The 11,099-nt window shown below is 42.5% G+C and overlaps 1 protein-coding gene across 1 annotated transcript; it reads right to left on the reverse strand.

Moving 5' to 3' along the window:
• Nucleotides 1-3,539: 3,539 nt before the first annotated feature.
• On the reverse strand, nt 3,540-8,027 carry PDE6H (phosphodiesterase 6H). Its single transcript, XM_019960124.2, has 3 exons — nt 7,859-8,027; nt 6,811-6,851; nt 3,540-4,007 (listed from the first exon to the last, which is right to left on the reverse strand). Exons 1-3 carry the CDS (start codon nt 7,990-7,992, stop codon nt 3,931-3,933), a joined length of 252 nt encoding a protein of 83 aa, XP_019815683.1. The 5' UTR covers nt 7,993-8,027; the 3' UTR covers nt 3,540-3,930.
• Nucleotides 8,028-11,099: the final 3,072 nt, after the last annotated feature.

Genomic DNA, 11,099 nt, shown 5'->3' on the forward strand with positions numbered 1-11,099 from the left:
TCTCAATAAAACTGGAAATACTAAATAAATTATATCTATTCTAACTTACCATTAATTACTAGAATTTTACAGGAAATCCTGTTCACTACAACTTTTTAAAAAATTTGCTGGCAACGATCATTTTCTATTTCAGCCTAACTGTTACACATTCTTCAACAGGTCTTCATGTAGGGTGGTTTCTAGATCCTTCTCCATCGGGGCCCTTGGCTGTGTTCCTTTGGGTGAATTGTGTTGTGTCAAAGTTATTGCTTCACATTTAGAAAACATTTGCAAAGTAAGATGAATGTGGACAGGCTTCCAGCTGGAGAAGAGCACAGGCATCCCTAAATGAAAGGCACACCATTCCACTGGGAAGAGCAAGTGCAGATTAAAGGTTCTGGCTGCCAACAAAGCAACTCCTCGAAAACAGGCACACTAGTGGAGGCAGGAGTTCCTGAGGGTGGTAAGGCATCCTTACCACTAGTCACCTTGCATGTCATAGTTTCACTTTTAAATTTAGACCTATGGTAAAGTGTCTGCCTGCAATGGAGGAGACCTGGGTTTGATCCCTGGGTTGGGAAGATCTCTTGGAGAAGGAAATGGCAACCCACTCCAGTACCCTTGCCTGGAAAATCCCATGGACAGGGGAGCCTGGTAGGTTACAGTCCATGGGGTTGCAAAGAGTTGGACACAACTGAGCAACTTCACTTTCTTTCACTAAGTGTACTGCTGCTGCTGCTAAGTCGCTTCAGTCGTGTCCGACTCTGTGCAACCCCATAGACGTCAGCCCACTAGGCTCCCTGTCCCTGGGATTCTCCAGGCAAGAACACTGGAGTGGGCTGCCATTTCCTTCTCCAATGCATGAAAGGGAAAAGTGAAAGTGAAGTCGCTCAGTCGTGTCCGACTCTTAGCGACCCCATGGACTCCGCCTACCAGGCTCCTCCATCCATGGGATTTTCCAGGCAAGAGTACTGGGGTGGGGTGCCATAGGGAAGAACAAATGTGACTCCATATTGGATCTGCTTCTTTAACTTTAACCTTTCTATTCTAGTTCTTTTGCTATAAGTTAATCACTAAAGGGATGTTACCTATAACTTGAAGTATACATAGGGCTTCCCAGGTGGCTCAGTGGTAAAGAATCCACCTGCCAAAGCAAGACATGCAGGAGACTTGGGTTCTCTCCTTGGGTGGGGACGATCCCCTGGAAAAGGAAGTGGCAACCCACTCCAGTATTCTTGCCTAGAAAATTCCATGGACAGAGGAGCCTGGTGGGCTGTAGTCCATGGGGTCACAAAGAATCAGACACACCAGAGCACGCACACATGCAAAGTATACATGACAGCCCATCTCTGGGAACCCTGGCTCCCATGTCTGAATGTTGGGCTAAAATATCTTTGTTTAAGCTCACTGGAAACATCCTGACCAGGCCCACTTATAAATGGATGCAGGAAAGAAGAAATTAACAGTTTCCTTTGGATTATGGCTAAAATCAGAAAATACTTGAAAAAATTTATCACCTTTTAAAATTTTACCTCCTGCTGCTGCTGCTGCTAAGTCACTTCAGTCGTGTCCAACTCTGTGGGACCCCATAGACGGCAGCCCACCAGGCTCCCCCATCCCTGGGATTCTCCAGGCAAGCCATTTCCTTCTCCGCGTGAAAGTGAAAAGTGAAAGTGAAGTCACTCAGTTGTGTCCGACTCTTCTCAACCCCATGGATTACAGCCTACCAGGCTCCTCTGTAAATGGGATTTTCCAGGCAAGAGTACTGGAGTAGGTTGTCATTGCCTTCTCCGTTATCTCCTGACATCTCTCCTACTTTGTTCTATAAAATAAAGTAGCATCCAAACCTAGGCAACACAGTTCTTCAGGACTCTAGTCCACCATCTTCTAGGTCTGCTGGCTTTCCAAAGTCACCATTCTTTCCCAAATGACTCATCTCTTGATTTATTGGCCTGTCATGCAGTAAGCAGTATGAGCTTGGTCTCAGCAACATAAAGAAGAGACAAATGGAATTCTATCTGGGCAAGCTAGACTTCAACAGTACTTGAACTGAGAACTTCCAGATGTTCAAGCTGGATTTAGAAAAGGCAGAGAAACCAGAGAACAAATTGCCAACATTCATTGCATGAAAAAGCAAGAGAAGCCCAGAAAAACATCTACTTCTATTCCGTTGACTATGCTAAAGCCTTTGATTTTGTGGATCACAACAAACTGTGGAAAATTCTCAAACACTTGGAAATACCAGACCACCTTACCGGCCTCCTGAGAAATCTGTATGTAGGTCAAGAAGCAACAGTTAGAACCGGACATGAAACAATGGCCTGGTTCCAAATTGGGAAAGGAGTACATCAAGGCTGTATATTGTCACCCTCTTATTTAACTTATATGCAGAATACATCATGCAAAATGCCAAACTGGATGAAGCACAAACTGGGATCAAAATTGCAGGAAGAAAAATCAATACCCTCAGATATGCAGATGACACCATCCTTATGGCAGAAAGTGAAGAAGAACTAAAAAGCCTCTTGATGAGAGTGAAAGAGGAGAATGAAAAAGTTGGCTTAAAGCTCAACATTCAGAAAACTAAGATCATGGCATCTGGTCCCATCACTTCATGGCAAATAGATGATGAAACAATGGAAAGAGTGACAGACTTTATTTTGGGGAGCGACAAAATCACTGCAGATGGTGACTGCAGCCATGAAATTACAAGACGCTTGCTCCTTGAACCCAAAACTCTTTCCCCTCTATCATTCTGCCTCTCTTTTCAGTTAATTTACTTCATTCTTTTACCACAAATTACAAAACTGACATGAAGAAATGAATACTGCTAGTACCCTAAAGCATCCAGGTCAGATAGAAAGCCCCTGAATTGCACAACTGCCTTGAAAGTATTGGGGAAACATAGCTGTGTGCACATATTACATTTGACACAACTTTGGAGTGAAGCAAAGTGAAGTCGCTCAGTCATGTCCGACTCTTTGGGACTCCATGGACTGTCACCTACCAGGCTCCTCAGGCGACAGTCCACGGAGTTTTTCAGGCAAGAGTACTGAAGTGGGTTGCCATTTCCTTCTCCAGGGGATCTTCCTGACCCAGGGATCGAACCTGGGTATCCGGCATTGCAGGCAGATGCTTTACCATCTGAGCCACAGGGAAGCCCGGGGTGAAGCAAACCATCATTTTATCTTTTGGATTCCATAACCTAGCTTTTGTATGTAAGTCTAAACTTTAAAGGATAAACAGCTTTTCAGTCAATGGAACCAAGGTACTGAAAAGAAGACTCATTGTCAGGGTCTTGAGTTTACATCTCCAGTTTGCCACCAGCTCAAAACTGTACAGTTTAAAGCTGCATCAGGTCTCAGGGATAACCTGGTGCAATAAAATTTAGACCCCGAGAGATCATGACAAAGTCAAATCAGAACTTGCCTATTAATCCCACGCTTTTTTGCACGCACGGGGCTTACTTCCTGTGTAAATGTGCCTTCTTTGTTTAATTGGGTCTCAGAACAAGGCCACAGATATTTGCTTATAGCATTTAATACAACTTCATCATGATATTCAAGGTAAATATATCCTTTATTAAAGAAAAGGGGAGAGGAGGGACATAAATGATATCTTAAAAGCCTTCTACCAAAAGTAATGAGTGCCTAAGCAAAAACAGATATGAAGGACTTTAGAGAAATATGGATGACTTCTAACCAGCTGATAGGAAAAAGGGGTGATGTTGGAAATGCCTCATTGCAAGTTGATTTCACTCACTATTCTGAGTTAAACTATACTGCATGAAAGAGTCTGGCACTAAGACAACTCTTAGTAGTCACTTAAAGGAAGTGAGTTTGTGGTGAAACCACTTCCGACACCTGCATGTCAAAATTCCGGCAGATCCATAGGGCAGAAGTAATTAAAGTTGCAGCAGATGCTAATGAGAGCGGCAGAACCTCCAGTGGCTCAGATGATCCCAAACTGAGCCAGCTCGTGCAACTCCAAGTGGCTGAATGCCTCCCAAGGACAGATCACAGTTATATCTGCAAGAGACAGAAGAACTGATAAGCCAACCTCAACCCCCAGAAGAGCCTCTTCTGCACAAAAAGACATGGTTCAGGCAGAGACACCTCGCCCCTGTTTCCCATCTGTTGCCCAGATGATGGGGAAGAATGGGCCCTCATCCCAGGAAGGATCAGAACAATTGTTTCATTAATCCTCCTCGGGGCTCTGATTCCCCTCAACCAGGCTCCCCCAGGATCTGTGTTAGTTTTATTTGGCATCCTTTCTGGGGAGATGCTCCAAGATTTTGGACTGGGACTATTCTGTGGGAGTGTAGTTCTCTGATCATTCGAAGACTCACCAAAACACTAAGGAGGGGACAGAGGTGGAATTCTAGTTAGGCCATGGGTTACAGTGAGAAGTTGTTGCTGTGGTTGTTTAGTCGCTAAGTCGTGTTTAAAACTGTCTGTGACTCCATGGACTGTAGCCCTCCAGGCTGCCCTGTCCATGGGATTTCCCAGGCCAGAATACTGGAGTGGGTTGCCATTCCCTTCTCCAGTAGATCTTCCCAATCCAGGGATCAAACCTGTATCTTGGAGTGCTTTAAATTCGCATGGTCTGGAAATCTGGTTTCCCTACTACCTACCAACCAGATGCATTCCTTGGGTTTCTCTGACTGCTCTCAAGCTCCTTTATGTATTGTTAAAAGTTATAATATTGTTCCCAAGTTACAGAGAAGCTAGCTGATACCCAAAGAGGTTAAATACCTGGAGAAAAAAAAATCTCATGGTTGTAGAGACTGAACTAGAACTAGGTCAAAGACTTCAGAATTTCCCTCAGAATAAACCTCTTGTCACTATTCCAAATAGTTTGGCAGAGTTAAAAATATATTCCAAAGTCCAAAGTGAATTTGCCGGTCTTAGATACACATGGTCAAAATAGAGAAGCATTTGATTTAGAAGAATAGCAGATGAGCTTTATCAAAGTAACTAGAAATTCTATTTGAGATCTGAGGAGTGGCATCAGACAATAAAAAGTAAATCATATGTATGCTTACGACTGATCCATGTGGATGTATGGCAGAAACAGACACAATATTGTAAAGCAATTATCCTCCAATTAAAAATAAATTAAAAAAGTAAATATACTGAGAGTTACCCAGAAAGGAAACTGATTGCTATGAATGCCATCATTTGTCAAAAGTGTATTGGATGAGTTGAAAACTTGTGTCCACACACAAAATCTGCACAAAGAAGTTTATAGTAGCTTTATTCATAATTGCCAAAACCTGGAAGCAATCAAGATGCCTATCAACAGGATAAATAAACTGTGATACAACCATACAATAAAATATCCAGTGATAAAAAAGAAATGAGCTATCAAATCATGTCAAGACATGGAGGAAGTTTAGATAAATATTACTAAGTGAAAGAGCTCTTACTATAGGATTCTAACTGTAGAACTATCTGGAAAAGGCAAAACTATAGAGCAGGAGGAGAAGGGGGTGATAGAGGATGAGATGGTTGGATGGCATCACTGACTCAATGGACATGAGTTTGAGCAAGCTCTGGGAGAGAGAGAAGGACAGGGAAGCCTGGAGTGTAGCAGCCCATGGGGTCACAAAGAGTCAGACACGACTGAGTGACTGAACAACAGCAACAATAGAGACAGTAGAAAGATTTCTGGTTGTCAGGAGTTTATGGAGAGAAAGGAATGAACAGATAGAGCACAGGAGATGTGGGGGCTAGTGATTCCATATGAACCTGTAATGGTGGATACCTAAGAACTGGACAACACAAAGAATGAACAAGCAATTTCAGCTAATAAAAATGTGTTAATATTGGTTTATAAAGTATAACAAATGTACCACACTAATGCAAGAGGTTAATAATAGGGGGTATGACTGATGTACGGGGGAAGAAGGTGGCAGAAGGGATCTGTAGGAATCCCTTAAAAATTCTGCCTAATTTTTCCACAAACCTAAAATTTCTTTAAAATTTAAAGTCTATTAATTTTTTAAAGAGAATGTGAAGTAGTTTGCGTGCATCATCCAACAAATAAAAATTCTAGCCAATTAAAACTTATTACTCCAGATACTTTAGTGTCTAGGGCCCTGTTCTGAGCACCAGAGGATGTGTAAAAAAGAGGAAGCTTGTGAGGAAGTGGCTGGCCCGGTGCAGAGGAAAGGCTCTCCAGGCCCCACCCTTGTTTCCAATAGCTCACTCTGTGGCCTAAGATTGTCATTTAATTCCTCTATGTTTCAGATTTCTCTCCTGAAAAATAAAGGAGTTGGGCTAGACTCATTCTGAGAGTTGTTCTACTGTTAATGTCTACAATTCACCATTGTATGCCTGAGAAAGAGAGAGAGAGAGAGAGAGAGTGTGTGTGTGTGTGTGTGTGTATGTGTACACTCAGTTGTGTCTGATTCCTTTGTGATCCCATAGACTGTAGCCTGCCAGTCTTCCCTGTCCATGGGGTTCTCAGGCAAGAACACTGGAGTGGATTGCCATTTCCTCCTCCAAGGGATCTTCCCACTACCCGTCCATCTCCTGCATTAGCAGGCGGATCTTTACCACTGTGCCACCAAGGAAGCCTACACCTTCTAGAGTATATAATGAAACACAAGGATTCACTGAACTTTGGGACTAGTCTGATTTCTCTGAGTTTTTGCCTCTGGGCACACACATACTTATTTAGGAAGTTAAATTAAAACCCTACATTCCTAGGTCTTCAAAAAAATCTGCTGCTTTATGTATTTCCAATAACGTTGAACTGCTCCTTGAGGCCTGAAGCAGAAAAAATGGTCAAAGTCCAGGGGTAAGATTAAATATTCAAATTGCTCACCTGTTCCTAGTCCCTCCATGCCTGGAATGTCATCTCCAAATCTAGGGAAAAAACACAAGAGAAGTTAGCTGATACCGGGGCCAAAAGATCCTGGAATGAGTCATGTGAAGAGTTTCCTGATTCAAGGGGAAAGAAGAGGCTTCAGTTCTTGTATTTGAGAAAACCCTTTTGTTTGCATTGAACTAGGGGAAAGGAAGTGTCACTCAAGCAGGTTTTAAACAATGTGTCCCAGAAGAGAGTTTCCCTCTGTAAAAATGTAACCTAAGACAATTGAGACCCAGAAAGAAAAAAAAAAAAATGATCAGTCGGGCAACGTGGTCAAGCTCTACTTTTTAAACTAAAAATTGGAATGAGAAAGCAATATGAAAAGTCATTAAAATGATTAATTTATCCATTTGTTTAGTTTATCCAAGAGTGCATATTAAGCATCTGCTTTGTTCCTGAAATTGTATTAGGTACTGAGAGTTAAGGAAAAAACAAACACACAAATTTTCTCTCAGGGACCTCAGTCTTAGGCAACAGATGAAAGAAATAGATGCACTATAAAAAAGTGCAAGTTACAATAGCTGAATGTACAAAATGCAAACATGGAAGGAATGATAATGTTTGTCTAAGAGAGTCCGTAATGGTTTCCAAAAGAAATTAACATGAGTGTGTGTTGAAAAATAAATCAGATTTTGCCAGGGAGAAAAAGAGAAAAACAAAGAACTGAAGAGAGAAAATCTGAAGGCAGAAAAATAAACTGTGTTCTAGAAGCAGCCAGTGATTCTGTGCTCCAATTAAAGCACAGTTTACATCAGCAAAGGAGAGTGGTCAAGAAGAGTCTGGAAGGTCAAGCCAAAGGTCACTGTGAAAGGGTCCATTTTCCACGTTAAATTTGGCTGTATATGTGGGAGCTGAGAGAGAAAGGATTCCAGGACTGAAAAAATATGATTCAGCAAAGATTGTGTTAGGAAACAGAGGGTGAGGTGGAAAAGTTTATATCTATTTAATATGGTGAGCATTAATCTCTGAAAAAACTAAGAAACCTTTTTCATTTTGGTCTTACCCTTTCACACCTTTCTTAGGAGGCTTGCTCTTGAACTGACGAGTCTGCCTCTGCTTGAACTTGGGGGGCCCTTTGCGTGGGGTGGTGGGACCCTGGTTTGAAGTTGGAGGAGCCAACACAGTATTGTCGCTCATTCTGCTAATGTTTCGACGGCTGATGGTTTTCTTTCCGGCTCTTTGGACAGTGGGAGAGAGAGAAAGAAAGATTATTCAATGTATGAAGACCATTGTTTACTAGACCTTTACAATAATCTTCAGGGGCAGGGGGACGGGGAGAAAAGCATCTTGATAAAGAAGTTTGGCATTTTTTATTGACAGCAAAAGGGAGAAGTTACCATCTTTTAAAGAAGTTACTATCTAAGAAAATAAGGTATACGTCAATGGAGGCAGCCAGCAGAGTGGGCTATAAGCCAAAAACTGATAAATCTAGGTAGATTTGTTGTTCCAGTAAGTCTGCCACCAGCTTTCTGTGTGAATGTATAATAATTATGTCCTTTTCATTGACCACCAGTTCCACCATCTGTAAAGGGAGAGAAATGTGCTGAAGACTATCTAGCCTTGGCAGCACTGAAATGTTCCGTAAGCTTTACATATTTTTCCATCTAACTGTAAAGTATTCTGATTCTAAATGTTTATTGACCCATTCTTATGGCCTGTGTTCTTTATGGTCCATATTTAATTTAATCCTCATGTGATCCAAAGACTTCTTTTCTAGTTATGGGAGGTGGCAGTGTAGCTGTCTGGATAGGGGTAACTCTGAACCAGGTATACTGACACTACGAAAGCATTCAGTACATTCCCAATACACACTCACAAACACACACACACACTCTCACACACACACAGAAGACAATAGGAGATGATTAAGTCATAAGTTTGTACTTTAAATCCCCTACCAGATAAATTCTTTAGCCACTTATTTCTCGGGGATCTTCAACTTTTGCTCCTATCCAAATCAAGAACTTATCCAATATGGTTTTCCCAGACTCACATTTTAGCTACAAAAAGATACATTGTCATTCTTTAAGTGCAAAGAACGTAACAAATTACTGTTATTACATGTTACAATACCATGTGATAACAAATTAATATGACAGGCTAAACTAAAAGATTTTTTTTCTTCTTCCTTTTCTATCACAAAGGTTGATAGTGCTTAATCTGGGAAGGGAGACACTGAAAAAGCTCCAAAACCTTAAACTCCTACCTTGAACCAACCTCTTCCATGACCTACTGCCTGTCTTCATAGAATTCCATATTTCATCCATTATAAATTTATGCTAGTATCCTTAACTTCCTTCTCCCTGACGATGCTAGGCTCATGTAACCATGTTCTCTCTCTCTCTGTCTCTCTCTCTCTCTCTCTGCTACAACAGTGAAAGTGAAAATCACTCAGTCATGTCCAACTCTTTGCAATCCCATGGTCTATTGGGATGGTAGCTGTCAGTGTTACCTTACACATGCTAACATTTACATAGCTACTAGATTTCAGGTAATATTCTAAATATAAACATGCCAATGCATTTAATGTTCAAGACGAGTGAAAGTCTCTCAGTTGTGTCTGACTCTTTGTGACCCCGTAGACTACACAGTCCTTGAAATTCTCCAGGCCAGAATACTGGAGTGCGTAGCCTTTCCCTTCTCCAGGGGATCTTCCCAACCCAGGGATTGAACCCAGGTCTCCTGCATTGCAGGCAGATTCTTTACCAGCTGAGCCACAAGGGGAACCCAGAATACATCCCTCAAATCTTGCTCAAGGAGACGGAGTGGGAGCCCCAGCCTTGTCCCTCCATCAGGGTGGGGGCCTCAGCAGAGAGGGCCTGACTGCCCTCCTTGTGTCTGAACAGATGGACACCGTGCTGGCCTCTTAGCACTTTTATTTGGTGGCAGTTCCAGCTGGTGGGCTATGGCCTCCAAGCCTTGGCCTTTCTGGCCGGCTGCTTCCCACGCTCCCCATCACCTCTGTGCTCATCCCTGCAAGTGCGGACACTGAGGCTGGCCTGGGGAGACCCTCCTTCTGTTCTCTAGGTCGGAGACCCTCCTGCCTTCCCCAGGCCGTGTCTGGCACCTGCTGTGGGTCAGTACACGCACACTGGCTCTCTTACGCCAGCTCCTCTGTCTTATCTTACAGGTTTTGGTGTTTGAGGTCACACCCCTCAAATCTTATATTGTAAAATTTATCAACTTTTTCTTATGACTCTCAAAATCAGGTTAAATTATTAATAAATCCTTGCCTCTAAGATGTTTTTCCTATTTTCTTTTCCTCAATTACTATTTTCATTCTCTCCTGCCAGTCCTCAACTTGTCTGATAGAAACACACTGATGATGCTGTGAGCTAGAACCAGGAAGGATGGTGAAGCTGGCCAAGGCCCTGGATCACCTGTGCGTGCAGTTGATCTTGTCTTTTTTCTTTCTTTCTTTCTTCTTTTTTTTTTTTTTGATGTGGACCATTTTTAAAGTCTTTATGGAGTTTGTTACAATATTGCTGCTTTTTTTTTAAGTTTTGGCTTTTTGGCCATGAGGCACGAGGGATTCTTAGCTCCCTGACCACTGATTAAACCCACACCTCTGCATTGGAGGGTGATATCTTGAGCACTGGAGTGCAAGGGAAGTCACCAGTGGATCTTGTCTTAATCCTTCACTGGAATATGCCCCATGAAACTGTTTTTTTCAGTATTTATTTATTCCTGTACCCTCAGAACCTACAGGAGTACCCAGTACAGAGTAGGTGTGCCACATATATTTGTCCAATGAGTGAATACATAAACGAAGAGACTGAACAAATGCCTTGAACCCTGGGTCTTGAGATCCCAACTGTGTGATCTTCTCCATCAAGCCATAGGGGAGACATCAGCCGACCCTCACCTCATAAAGCCCTCAGTGGTTTGGGGAAATGTTCTGCCAGCTCCTCTGCCCACTGAATCCAGTTCTGTGCTGCAGGTCCTCTCCTGCCCTGGTAAACAGGCCTAGTCTGTGCCTCTCCCAAGTGTGGTTGGGACCATGGGACTGGCTGGAGGGCAGCCAAGGGCAACATTACTCTCACCCTGTGCCATCAGTGACTGATACACCCCAACTCTGCCAAAGCCACAGAGGAAAACTGGAGAGTTACTCTCAGATCAACCTTTCTATACTTCCCGATTCTTTCAAAGCAATGAGAGACTACAAACTTTTCTCCAATCTGGAGAGCCTACTAAGCTTAGGATTGCCAGATTTAGCAAATCAAGATACAAGACATCCAGTTAAG

This window comes from Bos indicus, chromosome 5, assembly GCF_029378745.1.
Source record: "Bos indicus isolate NIAB-ARS_2022 breed Sahiwal x Tharparkar chromosome 5, NIAB-ARS_B.indTharparkar_mat_pri_1.0, whole genome shotgun sequence".
In the NCBI taxonomy this organism is placed as follows: Eukaryota; Metazoa; Chordata; class Mammalia; order Artiodactyla; family Bovidae; genus Bos; species Bos indicus.

Bases quoted from the DNA above. Each gene is read 5' to 3' on its own strand.
- PDE6H (XM_019960124.2), bottom strand. From the start codon at position 7,992: ATGAGCGACAATACTGTGTTGGCTCCTCCAACTTCAAACCAGGGTCCC. The intron at 6,852-7,858 runs GTAAGACCAAAA...TTTTTTCCCTAG, and splicing joins CCTAAGAAAGGTGTGAAAGG to ATTTGGAGATGACATTCCAG. The intron at 4,008-6,810 runs GTGAGCAATTTG...TGTCTCTTGCAG, and splicing joins CATGGAGGGACTAGGAACAG to ATATAACTGTGATCTGTCCT.